This window comes from Meles meles, chromosome 2, assembly GCF_922984935.1.
Source record: "Meles meles chromosome 2, mMelMel3.1 paternal haplotype, whole genome shotgun sequence".
Lineage (NCBI taxonomy): Eukaryota > Metazoa > Chordata > Mammalia > Carnivora > Mustelidae > Meles > Meles meles.
This window is the reverse complement of record NC_060067.1, coordinates 165,307,970-165,328,631: the sequence shown is the minus strand read 5'-3', so window position 1 is coordinate 165,328,631 and position 20,662 is coordinate 165,307,970. Positions and strand designations below refer to the sequence as shown.

The following is a 20,662-nucleotide window of genomic DNA, read 5'->3' as shown; positions in this document are numbered from 1 at the left end:
AAGCACTTAAGAAACTCTTCCAACGGGCTAGCTGGGTAGCAGGTTACGCCCGGGACCCAACCAAATACGTGGGACAGTGAAGAGCAATGAATAGAACATACTGGAACTTTCCTGAGGATGGAGATGACTGAGAGGAATTCATCTTGTTGGCTAGCCCTGTGGGAAAAACCACCCAAGCCGGGAGACATGCTGATGTAGGATTTTAGAGACTTACCTCAGGAGAGGAAAGGTGTGTCTCCGGTATAATGTTGTTAAGGTTTCCCTGTCTTTCCCTCTGGTTACCAAACTACACTTTTCTGTTCCAAAGTACTGTCTATTCGGTGCTTACCGTTGTGTAACTTGTAGACCTGCTGTCGACATGGTTGCCCTGGTCCTTGCACAGGGACCATGCCAAGGGTGTCAGAGACGCTACAGACCTTGAGACCCTTATAGAAAGGACTAGCGATCACGCCACATGTCCAGTCCCCGTGCAGGGGGTGGTATGCAGCAGGGGCCCGATATCTGCCCCTGAGGAACAGCGTGCTTGTCCATACATTTTCTCCCTCGGCACACTTGAGTGCAAGGCGACAAAGTCGGTAATAGTGACAGCAGCAAGCCCGGCCCTTTCTGAGCTCGTCCTCAGAGCACTCAAATCCCACCTGTGAGAACCCTTGAGTGTGAGGCCACCTGGCTCAGACTTTCTGGGACTCAGTGACCAAAACAGAGCGCAGCCCCTCACCTTCTTCTGGAAGCCCATGGCGGGGATGTTACATCTCACGCCGGCATCTTCCTCGTGGTTGCAGCCCTGAGACTCGGCGTTGAATTTGCAGTCTATGATGGACTTCTCATTCCCGGTGCACTCGATTTCATTCAGGTGGATGGGTCCTATCCCTGCGGGAGGGAAACAAGCATGTGCTAGTGACAGCTTCCAAAGGAAAGTTTCTGGAATGTGAAAGAAAGTCCTAGATAGGAAGGACGTGTTTGTCCCGTCCTCAAACTCTTCCCGCTGTGTCCCATCATCAGCTCAGGCTCCAGGCCTCCTCTCCGCGGAGAGAATTGCTTCTTGTCTTGGGATTCACTTCTGCCCTGAAAGCAAGTCAAATGTGCCCCTAACTTCCTGTGCGACCTTGGCCAATGCACTCAGCCTCTCTGAATATTGGTTTTCTTCTGGGATAAAGAGTTGGATGAGAAGACACCTAAGGTCCCTATTCAACTTTTTTTTTTCCTGTTCAACTTTAATACCCTGTGTGTTTTGAACCTGAAGGGGTGACTAGCCCTACAGAATTAGAGTCCCTGCAGGAAAGTGACAGCACAATCACACTAGATGATTTGAACAGAGTTAAAAAAAGGGATTTTGAAAATAAAGGTAAGGGGTGCCTTAATGAGCCTGGATGGCTCATTCAGTTGTGTCTGGGTTTTTTTTGTTTTTGTTTTTCTTTTGTTTTTTTGTTTTTAAGCGTGTCTGACTCTTGATTTCAGCTCAAGATCTCAGGGTCCCGGAATCGAATCCCACACCGGGTGCCATGCTCAGCAGGGAGCCTGCTTGAGGATTCTCTCCCTCTTTCTCTCTCTCTGCCCCTACCCTGCTCGTGTGCACGCATACTCTGATGCTCTCTAAACTAAATAAATAAATCTTGAAAAAAAAAAGAAGATAATAAAGGTATGGACAGAGTGTAGGGAAATCACAAAATCACAACGGGCAGTCCAACACTCAGAGACTAATAACAATGGGACACAGAAATGGCTCCTTGGCCTGCAGGAGTGAGGGGAAGATAGATGTCTGACCCAGGAGAGCAAAGAAGCTGTGTGGAAAGGCCACCTGTTAAGAGCCGTTACCCCTGGTCCAAGAGGAACACAGCAGCCTACAGGGACGCTGCAGGGAGAAGAGACACCTGGCCTCCCTCCTCTCCCCAGCCTGTCTCCTGCCGGTGCTCCCTGCTGCAAGCACCTGAGTGTGCCCCCTGGGCAATGGCAGTGTGGACAGGGGAGCTGCTGGGGCAGAAAGCAAATCATCTGGCAAGTGACCAATGGTGAACATGCAGGGAAACTACTCTCATATGCACCCACATAACCACAGGAAGCCCCCCACTGCTGGGGAGAGAGAATTCCCAACCTGACCAGCCTCAACTTAGCTCAGCTCACAAGGTTACCTCCCCTCTGTCTAGCCCATCAACGTGGATGGAAGCCCAGTTCTCTCTGGGAGCTCTGGGCTGCACTGACTCCCTCTTTGGTCCCTGCCCTGCCTGGGATCACCTCTCTCTCCTGACCTTCACCCACCATGCTCCTTTCACTCGGGTCCTGCCCCTCAACACTCAGAGACTCACCCCTCATCTGACAGCTGCCCTCCCCTAAGCACCGCGCACCCTGGCCTGTCACTTTCATCCCCGTCAGAGTGAACTTCTTGGAAATGTTGTCTGTTTTGTCCCCTTGACTTCCCGGCCAGCAGAAGGACCACCTCCCACCTGCTTCTCTGCCAGCCCTCTCCATCCTGGGAAGTCTGGCTCGATGTTCTCACCAGAACCCAGAGCTCATCTCCGTACCCCCTCTCCCTCTGTGGTTGACAAGGAAGCCATCACCACACCTGTGCACTCCACTAAATCTGGTGCTCTGCGCTTCTGCCGTCACAACGCTCATCCCACCCTGTCTTCTCCCATTTGGACAAATGCAACAGCTTCTACGCTCTGTCCTGCCTGTTCATTCCAAAATATTCGCTGCAGGGCAGCCCAAGAGTGCTGTTAATGCCTGTTGAATCAAGTCACTCCCCATCTAAAGTCCCTGGAACGGCTTCTCACTGCATCGAAGGGGAAAATCCACAGTCCCCAAATGGCCCGCTCGGCACAATGTGGCCTCTCACTTAGCCTTCTGGCTCGGCCTGCTCTCCCACCTCCGCTGTCCCACCGTCTCAAGGCTGCTTGACTGAGCTGAGCTTTTCCTCTGCCTGTACCCTCTGTCCAGCCCATCTTCCTCGTCCCCTCACCAGCTAACTCTCACCCAGCCTTCAGGGCTTGGCTTTGACCACTTTCCTTGAGAAGCCTTTCTGATTCCTATCTGAGCTGAGTCCCCTCTCTTCCGTGTCTGCTTCCCTACTGGGCTGGAGGCCCCACAAGGGCCGACGTCATGTCTGTGTTCCTTCTGTGATCTCCGTTGCAGAGGTTTCCAGAGACACTCGGTATCTAGGCTCACTAAGGCCAAAATTAACATCCAGGAGCAACCTATGTTAGCAAGTGAGAGCCAAGTTTCCCTTCCCTTGGAAATTCACAAATTCACAAATACAATTCACAAACAATAAGGCTTCCAATTCAATCGATTAAAACATAGTGACTACAGCTGGAAGCATCCAAGGTCTCAGAGCACAGAGGTTGTGAGAGCAGGGGCCCCAGCTCCGGGAATCGGGTGGACACAGAGACGGACAGCAACCTTGGACCTGAGTGTCCGATGTGGGGCTTGTTTGATGACTGTCAGAAGGATGGCGTGTATGTCTTGAGCACTTACTACATGCTGGTTCCTGTCTACACACATCGCGTACATGAACTCATCAAGTCATCGCCAGTCAGTACAATGAGGAAAGCGGGGGCTGACGATGAAGTAACGGGCCTGATGGAGGAGCCAGGAGGCAAACCAGGCAGTCTGGCTCCACGATGGGATTCTCTCCTGATGAAAAAACTCCCGTGTGCTGGACGGGAGCGGAAGGTTGCTGTGCAAAAGAGCGGAGTGTTTGGGAGTGCCTGCGTTCTTCATCTGGGGAGGCTCTATCGGCCCCTGCAACACCTCCTTTTGCTGACCTAGCTAGAGGCCCGCCTCTGAGGATCTCAGAGCCTTCCTCCAGCCCTGCTCTGTCAGACACCAGCTCACCTCCACCTGCAGCTTCTTCTGTCCACACCTCTCCCTGGGAGGCGACGAGAGACTAGAGGAGGGAGCCTGCGTCTCCTTGGGTAGTGACAGGCGCTTTTGGAGCCCTACCTCCCTCATCTGTCAAAGACCATAATGACATCTCTTCAGCAGGGTGGGGTTGAGGAGGAATGACAGACACCAAGGATGGTCAGTTACCAGGGGCTCAGGAAATGGTAGAGTATTCGGATCCCATCTCATATCCTGTGGCCCTTCTGAATGCAGGTTCTCTTTGAGCGAGGCTATTTCTAGTTTCCCCACTTTGACACAAGCTCCAGGGAAGCAGAAACCATTACCGTAAATGTTTGCGGAATAAATGAATTCTCCATTCCAGGGCCCAGCCCTAACAGTCCTCAGCGAACGCTTATGAATCACTGGCCTACGGGACTGGCGGGGGGAGGAAAGGTTTGTACAAGAGCCTAACATGCTTTAGACTCCAACTAACAACTGGGTGTCTCCTTCCAGCCCCACTTGTACAAATGCCCACGGGGTTCTCAGACACGTGGGGATGGGGCTCCAGAGGGCGGGCCCCATGTAGACACACTCACGGCACAGAGATGGGAAAACTAGTGCTTCTCACTCTCTTCCTGCAACTCCCAGTTCCACAGGGCGGAAGGCGTCCCTGAAGGCTGCTGGCCTGCGTCTACCTCGGACCATGGCTGGCAGTGCCTGTGGGCTTCCTGACTCCCAGCGTTCGCCTGCTCCTGGTCTGGACTGACCCCTGGATTGCTCCTCCTCACGATGCCTTCCCCATCTGCACTTTGGTCCTGTTCTTCCCCCAAGTATCAAGCCTTGGCCCTGGGCTGGGCGGGGGTGGGGGTGGTAGTAAGCAGAGCACTGGGGACAAGCCTAATCCCCTGGAGCGATATCACAGACTCTAGACCTACAGTCAACTCTTAGGGTTACAGTCACATTTTTTTTTTTTTAAGATTTTTATTTACTTATATGGCAGACAGAGATCACAAGCAGGCAGAGAGGCAGGCAGAGAGAGGAGGAAGCAGGCTCCCTGCTAAGCAGAGAGCCTGATGCGGGGCTCGATCCCAGGACCCTGGGATTGTGACCTGGGCTGAAGGCGGAGGCTTTAACCCACTGAGCCACCCAGGCGCCCCTACAGTCACATTTTTAAGAGCCCAGTAGAATACAGTACGACATAGCATGGCATTTTGCATGCCGTAGAGGTAAGCACTGTTTCCAGAAACATCTGTTTCAGCTTTATGTGCATGGCCTGTCCCATCATGTGTATTTCTGCTGGGGGGTGTCAGGCAAAGGGCTTTTGAAGCCACTGCTCTAAAGCTGCCCTGACCCACACAGCCACTGACCACACAGAGCACGTGGACCATGGCCAGTCCACACCGAGATGCTCTCTAAGGGTAACACACAGCTTAGAGTTCAAAGGCTTGGTATGCAAAATGTACACTATCTCGTTAATAGCACTGGTGGTGATTACATATCGAAATCATAATATTTGGGATATAGTGGACTAAGGGAAATATATTATTAAAATTAATTTTTCCTGTTTCTTTTTATTTATTTGGCTACAAGACAATTTAAAATTACTTCTGTGGCTCCTGCTGTATTTCTATTGGACAGCTAAGGTGCAGAGTGCTCAAACTTCTTTACCAAGCATTCACTCAGCTAATCCTACTTATGCAACTGGAATTCATTCATTCATTCATTCATTCATGTGTTCTTCATAAAATGAACAGCCTAGAGCACTATGAGTCGGGTACAGACTCAGCATTAGGGATACAGAGGTGAAGGACACAGGCCCTCTCCTCCTGCAGTGCTGGGTCTTGGGAGGAGGTGGTCGTGGAAACAGCCAGCTGCAGTCCAGATGTGTGCAGGGGGTCCCAGGGTGCAAAGCATAGTGCCTGACTCTGACCTGACCTCCAACCTGGTGGTAAGAGCAGGTCTCAGAGAATCCCAGGAGGCTGGAGCCACGACTCCAGTGTAGAATCTGAAACCCCAGGTTTTGCTCAAGGTCACCAAGCAGGGAGGTGGCAGCGCTGGGACTGGGGCTCAGACTGCTGGGCTCTTCGTCCTTGCCTTTCACGCCCAAACTATGGGTGTGGTTGCTCGGTCCACCAGCCAGAGCCGAGACTGAACTGACCCCATCTGCTCTGTGACTTGACATTGACTGTGGACTTTCCCCTTCCTGCCTACCAGAGTTGACCTGCCCAGAGTGGTGGCAGATCATAAATCACCCAGTGGTTCTTTCAAGGACAGCATCGAAAATGTCAGTGGTCTCTTCCAGAGTTTGGTAGGTCCCTAGAAACCTGCAGCCACTCCGGGCAGTGAAGTAACTGGGTCAAGTAGCACACGCCCACGATAGATGGAATGCTTACGTCATCCAGTGCTTACTCATTTCTCAGAACGTGTGGGCTTTGTCCCGCAGGCCTTGGGAAAGCACAGACCATCACATCAGCCAATCGGGGACCCAGACTGTGGGGGTATTTGCCATCCAGGGGAGCTCCAAAGAGCTCACCATGACCAGGGCGGTATAACTGAGGCTTCTAGGTGGCCCAATGCAACGTCAGAGGCCAGCCTAGATCCCTAACCTTCTGTACATGCCCAGGAAGCTTGTGGGATTGCAGAATGGCGATAGAGAAACGTTCTGAATGTGCACAGGACTGGGCCATGGTGGACATACCAGGAGAAGCCCAAACCTGAGAGCTAATGACTTGGGTTTCAGATTTTCTCCACCATTCATTCTGGGGATGAACACAGGCTTGTCCTCCCACGCCTCCAGGCCTCGGTTGTTGGATCAGATGAACTGAGGTCCTCCCCAGCAGGGCATCTCTGATTCCAGGACTCTCTCTCCAGTCCACTGGGCTGTTCCTTCCTCCAGCCTGTGACCAATGACCTCACCACATTCCTCTCTGCAGGGCGATGGCCCTTGTCCGGCAGTATGGAAACATCTCCCCACAGGACAGGATGCCCTACCCCCGTCAGAAAGGGAAATTATCTGTCATGTCCTCATGTCATGTTTGCAACGAAATGACCTGCTTGAAAGCCTCTTATACTTTCGTTCTCTGCTTAGATGAAAGATTTGTTCGGGACACTTAATAAGAACCAGGCCCCTTCTCGTTAGCATCACGTGACATCCAGAGCGGGGGCATCCTGTTCCCAGTCTCTGATGGCAGGGAGAGCATGTGTGTGGGGCTATGCTAGAGTGGGAATGTGAGATGACTTTTGAGATTCTTGTGTGCCTGGGATGGGCCACAGCCAGAGGAATTCGGAGATCCTGTCCTAGAGGAAGGGCCTGAGAATTCCAGCTTTCTCGGTGGGACAGTGGGGAGCACTGGGTTGCAAGCTGGGAGACCTCCATTAAAGTCTTCACGGGCTGCTAATAATGTTGTCTGATCTTGGTTACTCACTTCTTTCTCTGGGTCTCAGCTTCCAAATTCATATGGGGGTTCGGGGCTCTAAGATCCCTTCCAGCTCTGACTACTGGGAGAGACCTGCCATTCTCGAAAAGAGCAGCAGCTGCGGGAGGCAGGAGGCCAAGCGGGAAGACCCTGAAAAGCCCAAAGCCAGCCTGCTGGGGCTGGGCTCCCTGTGCCATGCTCCCCATAGAGAGACCCCAGAACGCCTCCCCAGTCCTTACCTTGCCCCAGCTGGGAGCCAGTGATGGCCTCTTTGGCACTCCCGAAGCCCAGTTCTCTGCAGACGACGCTGGCAGACACCAGGTCCCACTTGTCGTCACAGACGGTGCCCCATTCTCCGTTCTTGAGCACCTCCACTCGGCCCTCCCCGATGTTGGCACCACCTCTCAACCGCACCAGGGGTTGCTGGAGAGACACACGGTCCTGCTGAGTGCAAAAGCTGATGCACGTTCTGCAGGCAGGCACTGCCCACCCCCCTCCTTTCCCCGCCGCCCCCCTCCGCAGCGAGGTGCCTGGGCTAGGAGCCGAGCCTAACCAAGAAGGTGGGGGACTGAGACAGTGGACATTGCGCGGGGGTGGGGAGCCTGCCGCGTGTCCTCGTGCTGCACTTCCTGCTACCACTACCTCTGATTCTACCCCAGGTCCAAATCAGTCTGGCTCTTCAGAAGAGGCAGCCCCTCTAGGTGCGCAGAGAGGGTGGGTGCTTACAGCTTATTTATTTATTTTTTTATTAACATAGAATATATTATTTGCCCCAGGGGTACAGGTCCGTGCATCATCAGGCTTACACAATTCATAGCACTCACCATAGCACATAAACTCCCTAATGTCCGTCCCCCAGCCACCCTATCCCTACCACCCTCCTCCATTCCAGCAACCCTCAGTTTGTTTCCTGAGATTAAGAGTCTTTATGGTTTGTCTCCCTCCCCAGTCCCATCTTGTTTTATTTTTTCCCTCCCTACACCCCATGACCCCCAGCCCTGCCTCTCAAATTCCTCATATCAAAAAAAAAAAATTTCCTCATATCCGAGAGATCATATGATGGTTGTCTTTCTCTGATTGACTTATTTCGCTTAGCATAATACCCTCTACTTCCATCCACATCATTGCAAATGGCAAGATTTCGTTTCTTTTAATGGCTGTATAGCATTCCATTGTGTGTGTGTGTGTGTATACATATACACATATGTATACACACATACCACATCTTCTTTATCCATTCATCTGTTGATGGACATCTAGGTTCTTTCCATAGTTTGGCTATTGTGGACATTGCTGCTATAAACGTTCAGGTACATGTGCCCCTCGGATCCCTATATTTATATCTTTAGGGAACCCAGTAGTGCAATTGCTGGGTCATAGGGTAGCTCTATTTTCAACTTTTTGAGGAACCTCCATACTGTTTTCCAGAGTGGCTGCACCAGCTTGCATTCCCACCAACGGTGTAGGAGGGTTCCCCTTTCTCCACATCCTCGCCAGCATCTGTCGTTTCCTGTCTTGTTAATTTTAGCCATTCTGACTGGTGTGAGGTGGTATCTCACTGGGGTTTTGATTTGTATTTCCCTGATGCCGAGTGACGTGGAGCACTTTTTCATGTGTCTGTTGGCCATCTGGATGTCTTCTTTGCAGAAATGTCTGTTCATGTCTTCTGCCCATTTCTTGATTGGATTATTTGTTCTTTGGGTGTTGAGTTTGCTATGCTCTTTATAGATTTTAGATACTAGCCCTTTATCTGATATGCCATTTGCAAATGTCTTCTCCCATTCTGTCAGTTGTCTTTTGGTTTTGTTGACTGTTTCCTTTGCTGTGCAAAAGCTTTTGATCTTGATGAAGTCCCAATAGTTCATTTTGCCCTTGCTTGCCTTGCCTTTGGCGATGTTCCTAGGAAGAAGTTGCTGTGGCTGAGGTCGAAGAGGTTGCTGCCTGTGTTCTCCTCAAGGATTTTGATGGATTCCTGTCTCACATCAGGTCTTTCATCCATTTTGAGTCTATTTTTGTGTGCAGTGTAAGGAAATGGTCCAGTTTCATTCTTCTGCATGTGGCTGTCCAATCTTCCCAACACCATTTGTTGAAGAGACTGTCTTTTTTCCTGGGTGCTTACGGTTTAAATGCCCCTAAATACTCACTGACAACTTGGAAACCCGGTGGAACACGGGATTTAAGAGCATAAAAGCCACTCTCCACCAGTGCTCAGACCAGAACCCGCGTGTCCATCCTCTCACTGAGGTTCCCGCTCGGCCACATGGCTCTCTCCCACTAGCGGTGCCTTGTGGCTGCTGTGACAGGGCAGGGCGCAGTGATAGCCCCCAGGCTTACAGACCACGGGGACTGCTCTGAGCCAGGCACTAGAGAGAGAAGAGGCACAGGGGCGTGTGCAAAACACCCGGAACCTTCGAGCTTTAGAGAACAAACCAGACTCTGCTGGCTGCAGCCTGTTTGCCGTGGAGCAGTGCTCCCTCCCTTCCCCCACCGCCCGGCTCGGGCAGCTATAGCTCCCATGTTCTGGAAACTGCTCATATGGGCTGGTGGGTAGGAACAGCGCATGGGAAGAGGAGGGGGAGGACAGGAGGTGGCTGCTCATTTATGAGGGGGCAGACCCTGTATTCCTCTAGCCTGATGGAGGCAGAGTGTCCAAGAACCTCACCCCAGCCTGGCAGTAACCACGCAGAGTCAGCTGGGCCGGGAGGAAAGAAAGAAAGAAACCGAGGGAAAATGTGATGTAAGACTCACTCCCCCTTTTTTTTTCTAAATTCCTTTGGCATGAACTCAATTCCTTTGCTTTAAACCACACGGCAAAAGGAATTCCAAAACAGTAGGGTCTGGAATTCTGGATGACCCATGAGAAAAGCTTGGAGGCTCAGGCTGAGGCTGTAGGAAGGATGTAGCCGTCACATCGTGTGGCAGGGGCAGGGGGGCAAGCGAGGGTGTGTGGGGGATGCGGGCAGGGGTGTGGCATTGTTGGGGGGGTGTCTATGTTGCCTGACTGCATGCATGTGCTGTGTGGGGAGCCTGTGTATTTTGGAGGCCCCCAGGAGACTGAGGGGGCGGGGACGGCCTGCCGCTGGAAGCGTCAGGAAGGCACTCCAAATGGTTGATGGCTGGGCTCACAGCATTCTTTTCACTCTTTTCATTGAAGACTTTTTCTTTTGTGCGAACACACTGCCCCCCCCACCTGGGAAGGGGCACCCAACTGGTTTTTCTGCCTCCCGCCCAGGCTTCCCTTTTCCTTTGGATGAGTGTTACCACCCCTTCCCAAGAGCAGGTCCTTAGATGTTGACGGAGAGAGGAGGTGGCAGAGGGGAAAGATGGGAGAGACAGGGAGAGGGGAAAGAGACACAGAATGAGGCTGTTTGAGTCTGGGAAGGGGCTGCTCCTCTGGTCCAATGGCCGGGATCCAGCTGACACACCATCTATCCCCATCATGGCCTTTCCCCTCCCTCTTACCGCGACATGGTCAGAGCTCACTTGCCCGTGTGAGCGTGGAGGTTTTATCTGGCACGGGGCATGGGGAATCCCTCCCTAATAAATGAGCGGCCACCCTTCCTACCCTCCTCCTCCTCCCGTGCTACTGCCATGCCCCAGTCCCGTGAGCAGTCTCCAGAACACACACATCCCTGAGAACCTTTGGTGGATGTAGAGAAAAAGGAAGGGTATGATTTTCAAGGGCTTGAAAATCCCCCCGTTTGAGAGGCTGCGTCAAGACTGCCGTGGTCGGGACAGTTCACCTGTCCCAAGAAACCAGACACTCGAAACGGGGCTGTCATTTATGTGAGCAGATGCACACCGACATATCTTGAGCGCACTCGTACGCACACAGTGAACATGTGTGCACATGCACATGCGAGAACACATGTACACATGAACACACACATATGTGAACACACGTGTGCACACACAGGCGCTGCTTGCACACTCAGAATGTGACTGAGGGCTACGAGTGACACAGACATGGGAGTGGCAGGTTTTCCTGGTCTGTCTTGGCGAACGCTTTTAAAAATCTTTATCCTTTCGGTTGCAGAACAAAACATGCTCAGAAACACTTATAGCGGAGGTCAGGTGCTTTTGAGAATTATGCTGACATCCCCCCCACCCCGCAACAAACACTCCTGTCCTCTGGGCATTGAGCAGGACTCCCCCCGCCCTGCCTTTCGCGCCTGGCCAGCAGGCAGCGCACAGAGCCCGTGACAGTGGGTAGGAAGTGCTTTCCTCTCCTTGGTATCTGTCCTGCATGTAGAGGACTCTGGTCTCAGAGTGGAGGAGCAATGGTGGAAGGCTAGGTAGGGGTGCTGAGGATTTGGGGCTGGGGCCCTGCAGTGCGTCACACTCTAGAGATGGCATCTATGGGCGGGGCCAGCCCGGACAGGGGTCCCAGCACGTTCCTGCCCTGTAGGCAAGTGGTCTGAGAGGGGGCCATCTCTCCTCATTATTTCCTGGCGGGGGGGTCCTCCGCTCCCTGGCCTGCACCCCCCCGCCCCCCCCCCCCAAGGAGCCAGACCTCTGGCCGCGTCCTCACCTCTGGCTTGTAGGCTTTCCGGAATCTCGAGGGCCCGTCAGGGCTGAAGACCTGGCCAGGCACACAGCTCACCACAGCCGGCAGCCCATTCTCACAGGTGACATTCTTCACGGGGTCCAGCAACACCTGCGGGCCGAGCTTGCAGCTGGAGATGTGGGCCTCCGTGCCTGTGCAGTCCATGGAGAACGGCCAGTAGCGCTGTTTCTTCCGGGCGGCAAACATCCTGCGGGGGGCGAGACGGGCCGGCTGACCAGGGCATCATGGCACCCACCCCCCCTGTTCCTTCCACGACCGGGGAGCGGGCACGGGGCCAGCTGCTATGCTGGTTTCTGGGGATCTGGTGGGGGAATGAAATGGGCACAGTCCATGCACCTGGACCTCAGCATCGCTGAGTGGTCAAGCACTCGCTGAGGACCTCAGCAATGTGGGGCACCATGCTGGGCACTGGGGAGCAGGACCTGGAAGGGCGGACGGACGTGGCCTTCCCCCAGGCAGCCTAGGTGCTAGGAGAGGAGGAACTCAGGATCGAGATAACACTAAAGCCTATAAACGCAAAACGCAGGGATTTAAACGAGGTAAGTAAGATCCCCGGTCCCAGGAAACCCTCAGTCCCAGGCAAACCAGAATGGTTGCTCACAAGCATTTGCTTCAGAAAATTTCCACACAGTTGGTTGGGGTTTCTTGCTTGTGTCAATGAGCAGAACAAGCTGAATGTTAAACTCTCTCCCAGTGACACACAAGATCAAAGGTGTGGATCCGATAAGAAGCAACGGACAAGAACAGTCTTAAATCACCCCATGGGCTGAATCAAAGCATAACTTGTTGGAAATGAAAACGGTCATGAAACTCAGCCACGGACCTTATCAAGGCTTCACATGGGAGCCTGTGAGGCTGATGGTGCCCCCGGAGCATTGCCTAAGGGAAGGTCTTTGCCTGTATTACGAGTAAACTATTCCTTTTTATGTGTTTTTGGAAGGCAGAATATAGGTCAAGTTGAGCCAAGGTGTTTTCTGAAACAATAACCAACCGATAATAAGGAACTGGTCAACAGAAAGGTAACTGTGCCTCAGTTTCCCCCTCTCCAAATGAGAAGCGAATGGGATCTCCTTGATAAGACTGCTTACACCACCCGTGAAGCAATTAAAACCACACACAGGACGGGCTTCGTCTGTGTCTGTAAAAGCATCGGCAACTATCTCGTTAAAGGAGAAACATCGGGGATGCGAGAAGGTAGGGCTCCCCAGGGTTGCCGTCCTGAGACACGTTCTCAGGGAGGAGCAGGATTAGAGCTAGGCTCTGAATGATGGTGGGATTTGCAAAGGAGGGTGTCGCGGGATGTCCTCTGTCCTCTCAACGCTGTCGCAGCTCTCTGGGGGTCCCTGCTTGGCAGAACCACAGACAGACCCACAGCATTGCTGCCAGTTGCCCAGGGGAGGGGCCTCCTGGGGCGGGCTGGCCCAGGGAAGGGCAGAAGAGGGGGTCCTGTTCCTGCTGGTAGGGGAGGCCTGGGAGTTTCCACTTTGTTAAGAAGTAAAGGGATGTGAACACGGAGGAAGGTGAAACCCTACAGACATGGCCAATATTTTTTCTTAACCCAAAATTTCGACGGGTAATAGTTCTAGTGTAACTGTGTGCCCAATGACAGAGAATCTTTGAAAAAAGGACTCTCCTGGGAAATTCCCAATCACTGTGGCCCCTCCCCACTTCCTGTATACGAGGCCGCTGCCTTTGGAATCACAACCTCCAGCTTGTTCCCCATGACACCCCTACCTCGGACTGGAGACCACCCTTGAGGGCTGTCTCCCGCTTGTTCCTCCGGCCACCTCCACTCGGGCGAGACCAGCTGCGCAAGGCCTAAAACATCCTCTTGCTTCCAGGGTTCAGTGAACAGCGCCCTCACCCAGCACGAGATGTACTGAGCTCAGTGTAGACCGCAGGGCCCACAGCAAACACAGATCTGCTCCGGCCTTTCCCAGACAGCCCTGCTTCCCTCTCACATCAGCTCACAGGAATGCACCGGGGCCTCCACAGGCCTCCACTACTCCGGGGGCAGCAGCGGTTCCCCTCCCCCACTCAGTCACTCAGTGAGTCACCAGCGCCAGGGCCAGGCCCGGGGTGGGGGGTGGGGTGCAGACATGAGGCAAGTCCTGGGGAGGACAGCCAGCGCCAGGTCTCCTGTTTGGAGGGCGAATGGAGTGAGGGGCTGCCTGCTGGAGAAAGGGGAGTCTAGGCCTATGAACCCTCAGCAGGGCTGTTGACCTGAAAATGAAAAGTCCTCCTGGCTCTTCCCCAGCCAAGGGAAAAGCCAGATTTTATTAGGGATCCTGCCAGCTACTGTGTATGCCTGTTCCAAGGATGAATTCCAGAATTCGGGAAATAACCACAAGATGGGCTCAGGGACCCACTGGGCCCACTGTGAGACGGGCCCAAGCTAAAACGCCATTGATCACCTGACCCCCAGGAGCCCCTCCTCCGACTGGAGAGCCAAAGTGACCCGTGGGTCTCCTTGAAGCAGTGTCGTTCAGAGCCTGTGTCCAGTCGTGCTAAAATTCTGGTTATTTCCTCTTTCCCGGTGCACCCTTTGGTAAGAGGCCATTGAACCCTTTGGGGAAGCCTGGGTAATTGATTAACTGGGGTCCTTCTTCAAGGGGACCCGGCCTCCCCTTCACTCAAGGGGTCCTGGGTCTGTAAGCTGGCTCAGGTCTGGGACTTGGGGGAGGGGTGCGACTCTCTGTTTTTATGACTCATGTTCGATTTTTCTTCTCTCTCCTAGAGTTTCTGTCATCTAGAATGAGTAAGAATTCGGTAGGCTTCCTATCCATTGCTTCTAGGAACACCATGGCCAACCAGCCCGCACCATGGGTCTGTAGGAGTCAAGATGCTGTCATTTGGGAACCACTCTCACCTGGCCTGGGAGGCTGAGTGCTGTCACCTGGCCCTTCCGCCCTGGGATCCGGTCACCCCCCACTGCAGTTATGGGGAGGTATGGCCTATAGAGAAGGGCTCCCCGGGAGTTCTTAAGAATGCCAGGGTTTCCCACACAGATTTATTCCTCAGTCCTAGGGAAAGTGTGTCTTCTGGACCCTCCCAGGGTGGGTGAAGGCTCAGATGACAATGTTCCAGTCTCCGTAAGTCTTTGAATTCCTTCCTCTGCGTGAAACCAAGGAGAGTTGGCATGTCCATTTCGCTCACCATGGGCCACATTTTGGTCCCTGTTTCAGCCAACCAACCATGTTGGTTAAAGCTCTTCCTAACTCCCGAGAGGCAACATTAGAGGCAGAATCTCAGCTTTGTGAGCTCGTATCAATAAATCAGCATCAACACTGGGGTCCTGCTCTAAGGGAAAAAAAAAAAAGACCACAAAATGCTCCTGGCTCCAAGAAAGGGCCCTGAAGCTTCAGTCTGATTAGCTTCAAGGCGCATTCAGGGTCCCCAGGGCCAGAGCAGAAGTCCGCTCATGGCAAAGCAGCTGACTCCACTCCCGGTGACCCAGAGGGCACAAGGACTCTGAGGGACATGCAGGAACCACCTGGAGGGCGGAGGGTGGCAAGCCGGGAGGCTCTAATGAAGAGCTGTGGCCCTGGCCCTGGGGATGACCGAGGCCCCTCGGTGGCCACCAAACACAGGGTTCAGTTAGCAGACAGAGCAAAGGGGGCGAGGCCTCAGGCACCGCCCAGGTAAATGTCTAAGCCTGCAAAGCTCCTTCGGTCCGAGTTGAGATGGCTAACCCCACTCTAGACAGAATCAGTTTGAGAACGATCTCCTTCCCAGGGTGAAGGGCCTCCCTGGGACTGGGATGTGAGCAACAGCAGGGACAGCAGGGACAGGCTGTGACAAGGGCTGGGGAAGGAGGCTGCTGGAAGGCGCAGACTCGGGGACCATGCAGGGTGGACCTCACTCGGCTCCCAGGCCTCTGCTGTCCATAGCCTCTCAGCACAGCTCCCAGACCCCTGTCCCCAGGCCAGCCCTGCCCAGCTCCCAGGCTTAAGAGCCACACCCCCGTGGTGGGGGCCTGTGCCCTGTAGCCAGGCCCTGCCTCTGGGGTCGAGCAGAGCAGGAGCCTGGGGCAGGAGGGGGCAGCAGCAGTGTGGAGAACACACCTGGACTCCCCAGTGTCCTGGACTCTGTGACCCCCAGTGCCCTGACCTGCAGGCCTGCATCTCCTTCTCTGTGGACTGAGGACTCGGACCAGGTGATGTCTGAGGCTGCTGCACGCCCTGGGAGTCCCCATTTGTCACTAACAGCTTCCTCCAGCCAGCTGCCATCACAGTCCCAACAGCACCACCGAGGTAGAAACTTCCCAGTGCGCCTTTCTCTTGGGGGGACCCAGCTGAGCTGAGTCTCAGAGGCTAACAGGAAACACGCCTACAAGCTTTAGCGCTGGCCCTCCTGCCCTCTCCGGCTAGAGGTCGGGAATCAGCCGCGTCCTTAATCATCTCCCAGCTTGGCTGAGAACACCACCCTCCGCCGTGGCCTTGGATGCCTCCCAGCCCCTGGGGCCTCTTCCTGTCCCAGTTTGAACAGGGAAGCCCGAAGCGGGGGTAGGAGGAGCAAGGAGATGGCTTCCAACCCGCCCTTGAGAAGATCGCCTGGGGCACAGCCACCAAATGCAGATCTGAGACCCCTCGTCCTTGAGAGCAGGAAGGGGACTCAGACTGTCTTCAGCTGGGGAGATGGCTTTCAGATGCTCTCTGTACAAGGCATGTGCGGCCTGGCCTTGGTCAGCTGGCAGCCTTCCCACTCCTAGGACTGGGCTGGGGGCTGTGGTGGGGCCAGCCAGGGGAGGGGTGTGCTTTTCTTGGCTCCAGTGGGTCGGAAAAGCTGAGAAGGTGTCCCCAGGGAAGGAGCTGACCAGCTGGCGGGAGCTGACCAGAGACTCAGAGGCCTGAGACCACTCCGCCTCCCAGCTGCCCTGGGCTACCAGGAAGCTCTGGGCGGTATCTGGGCTGGGGGGTGGGGGGTGGGAATCGACACTGCAATCATCCACAGGCGTGTTGTGAGCCTTCCTGGCTGCCCACGTTCACCCCTGCGGCCGACTGGGGCTCTAACCAAAGGCGCAGGGCCAAGCCCACGGAGGGATGCAGCCCGCCCTGACCCCAGGGATCTGGAAGTAGAGCCTGGCTTGGAACTGATGTTTCCTGACTTCGAAATTCCCTTGTGCTTGGTTTGCAAGGAGAGAGGCAGTGTTGTGAGTCTACACTCTCTAGGAGTGTAGACCAGGAAGTTGGAGACCTGTGTTCGGACCCTAGTTCCGACTTTTTTCTTTGACCCTGAAACAGCCCCTGCTTCCTAGTGCTGTGAGGGTTCAGGGCTGAGAGCAGAGCCCAACCCACAGATGGTCAGAAACAGACCGTCGTTACCATTAGTAATAAACAGACCTCATTAATAATGAGGGAGACCCACTGTCAACCAAGGTACTCCAGCAGCCAGCCTGTCAGGGGGCCGAATCCCTTCACGGGACACCCCTTGGGGCAGGTTACTCTGAGTCTCCTTGGTATCTCACCCCTCTGGCCCCCAGGGAGATGCTAACTTTGGAAACCATACCAGCACTGTAAGGTTTAACTGGGATGGGTGTAACTGAGTCAAATCAACCATCTTAATTTCCTGACAGTTGCTGAAAGGCCCAGATTATTCTCTGAAAAATCACTTGCTGAGGAAAAGTGGACATGTCTCCTGAAGTTGGCATTGCCCACCTCCTGGCCTGGCTAGTACTGTCCCCGTTCGACCCCTGCTGTCACTGTGAGGACCGTCTGTCCCGACAGGCGGGATTTTTCCAGGCTGGAGCACCTTGAACTTGCTCTCTGCTCTCACCCGACCTTTATCACACTTTGGGGGTGGGGGGGCGGTGTGTCTCCCACAGGACAGGAGTTTCTCAAGGGCAGGCTTGGCGGAGGGTCACGGGTGGGCTTGCCACGACATGGGGCAGGAAGGACTCTCCTTTGTGTGTGTGTGGGGGGGGTTCCCTTACTTGTACACTTTGGTGTTGTACGTCTTCTCCCCGGGGAAGCCGAACATGCCGCAGACCACTCGGGAATTCTTGGCTGTCCAGTGCTTGTCGCAGATCTGTTTCCAGGTCTTTCCGTCCTTCACCTCCACGTAGCCCTCTGTCACAGGCGTGCGCCTGCGGTAGGCCGACAGGATGGCTCGGATCCGGATGTCCTCCACCTGGATGTTCAGGTTCTGGAAGGGACAAGGCACAGAAGCAGAGGAGTCACTTGCCTGGTCTGGCCACGGAGAGGCGGCGGCCGGCAGGGCCCTCTGGCCTCAGGTCCTGCAGGGCGGTGGGGGGGCGGGGCGGAGGGGTGGCAGGAGCAGCCCAGGAGCAGTCAGAGAAGAGGTCCCCAGGACCCCAGCGGCTTCTCCTACAGCCTCCAAAAAGCCCAGACAGCACAGTGCAGCAGCCTCCCTCCGTGGGTTCTCAAAATAAATGCGGAACAGAGAACGTGTTCTCTTTGAATTCTCAAGTTCTATATTAAAAACAATTGGGATTTTGTATTTTACTCCAAAGTGTGTCTGTGCGCGCACGTGTGCCTGTACACGTGGGTCTCCCCACTAAGCTTTCAGTAAAATTGTTGAGCCTCAGCCGTCTTAGGGCTGGTGGTGCCATCTTGCATTCTACGTCATCCCCTGGCGTTGGCATTCTTTTTTTTGTTTTTTTAAGATTTTGTTTATTTATTTGACAGACAGAGATCACAAGTAGACAGAGACGCAGGCAGAGAGAGAGTGGGGGAAGCAGGCTCCCTGCTGAGCAGAGAGCCCCATGCAGAGCTCGATGCAGAGCTTGATCCCAGGACCCTGAGATCATGACCTGAGCCGAAGGCAGAGGCTTAACCCACTGAGCCACTCAGGTACCCCTGCGTTGGCATTCTTCAGGAGAGAAGGGGAAGGGCTTGGAGAGAAGAGGGAAGGGAGGAGCTGTGTGCAGGGACTCAGGCCTGCCCAGCAGGAAGGAAGGGATGGACGCGGTCAACAGGCTGTGGCAAGAGAAGGAAAGATTCCAAATGACTTGAGGGCCTTGGGAGGCCCACCCCTCACCCCTGCTTCCACCCACCCCCATCTATCTTTCTGAGGCAGCGATGAAAGAGGCAGAACTTTGACAGGAGGAACGGGAAGAGGCAGGGCATGCGGGGCAGGGGATCTTGCTGCAGTGCATTGTGGGCTCTCCTCCTCGCCCCTCTGACACTGAGCCGCAATGTCCCTGCCTCTTGCCAACCCAGAGGCCTAGAAGGACAGGGGGCCTCTGGGGGCCAAGCTGGATGAGAGGAATGGGGGGCTACCCGGAGTTAGTAGTTCCTATGCTCACCCAATCTGCCCCCAAACACCAGAGGAGCTCCCTCCTGAATCTCTCCTTTCCAGCCCCTCCGATTTCTGCCCTGTCCTATGGAACCACTACCAGCTCTTGCAAAGCTCCCTGCCTCCATCTCCCTCTTCCACCCATTGGCTACAGGGCCAGCCACCAGAGGTCTTTTTGAAACAGAGTGATCTTGTCCCTTGACTGTATAATAAAGTCCAGATTACTTAGGGAGATGGCCACAGCTGGTCATGACTGATGCCCCCGTGCCTCCAGTCCCCTCACGGTCCCCAGCCCCAAAACTATACTCAGGCCTCAGGTTAACGGCAATATGATAGCATCTGTGTCCACGTGTGAGGCCCACAGGATGTTCTATGTGCATTCTCTTACTTAATCCTCAACCAACAGAGCAGGGCGGTTCGGAGCTATTGCTGTCCCGTCTTCCAAGCAAGAGAACTGCCTGACTCTAATTACTCCCAGAACCACCTGGAGGCAGGGAGTACAGGGTGAGGAGCCCTCTGAGCTGGGCCAGGGAGAGAGGCAGGGGGGCGCCGAGCACAGGATCCTGGCAACCCAAGTGCCTGAGCCCCTGTCCAGCCAGGATGCAAATGAACCACAAGCTTGAACAGAACCATTATTTGGGTGCCCAGGGATTCATGTCTCTTCACTCCAGCTTCAGGGTGTAAAGCCAGGCCCCGCTTCAGCAGCCCCGCAAGGCGGTGTAAAGTATGTGGGCTGGGAGTGATGGCATTTGGCACTGGTTCCCTTCCACGCAGAGAAGGAAAGCGCCAGGGGCAGGGCAGTCAGTGTTTGCCAACTTAGATCCTGGATCATTTACAGCCTCCATTCAGGCCACGGGACCTGTGCCACCAAGACACGTGGACAGGGGCCAGCCAAGAAAGGGTCTGAGCTCCAGACCGGCCTGTACACCAGCCCCCTCCTGTCTCTTCCCACCTCGGAAGGCGGGGCTAGAATTCCAGCGGGTAATGCATAATGGCCAGAAGGAAAGTTCTGCTGAGGCACCGGCCCTGGGACTCCACAGGGCAGATAGCTGGGGCCACCTTTATTAAATTCTGATCCTTCTCCCCTTTATTAAATTCCAATCCACCCTCCCCCAACGGCAACTCCCCACCCCCACCCCCCGCCCCCCGCCAGCCACCATGGGGCAGCAATGCAGGCTCACTGAGCAGAGATGCAAAAGTGACCCTCGGCACCCCAGCTACCAGTGTGGGACAGGGGACGCAGCAGACCCACCCACGTACCCTTGTCTTGGTGTAAGGTGGCCTCTCTTCCACAGAAATATGACAATGACCTGGGGGAGCCAGGTGGGCTCAAGGATGTGGGAAATAAGGTTTAGAGAAGAGAAAGTGCTAGAGCAAGGTGTCCTCCTCCTGCCTCACCACCGACTCACTGCATCTGTGTGTGTGTGTGTCTGTGATAGTGTCTGTGTGGGTCTGTGTGTCTGTACGTGGGAGTGTGAGTCTGTCTGTGCACGTGTGCGGTGCAGGAGAGGTCCAGAGAGGGACTTGTTCTCTCCAAAGCCTTGGAAAAGTGGTCAGGGTCGTTCCTTCAAAATGGAATGTCTTCTCTCTTTCCATGGGAGCA

At 54.4% G+C, this 20,662-nt stretch overlaps 1 protein-coding gene across 3 annotated transcripts in view; it reads right to left on the bottom strand.

The window, feature by feature from the left end:
• Positions 1-20,662, bottom strand: part of LOXL2 (lysyl oxidase like 2) — an 88,366-nt gene that overhangs the window by 21,873 nt on the left and 45,831 nt on the right. The window contains exons 4-7 of one of the 3 annotated variants that reach the window (XM_045998134.1): positions 17,735-17,946; positions 11,767-11,989; positions 7,475-7,679; positions 719-870 (exon numbers count right to left, since the gene is read on the bottom strand). In XM_045998134.1, the coding sequence (XP_045854090.1) occupies positions 719-870; positions 7,475-7,679; positions 11,767-11,989; positions 17,735-17,946 (792 nt within the window). The remainder of the gene's footprint in view (positions 1-718; positions 871-7,474; positions 7,680-11,766; positions 11,990-17,734; positions 17,947-20,662) is intronic. The other 2 variants (XM_045998135.1, XM_045998136.1) reach the window with 2 other exon arrangements.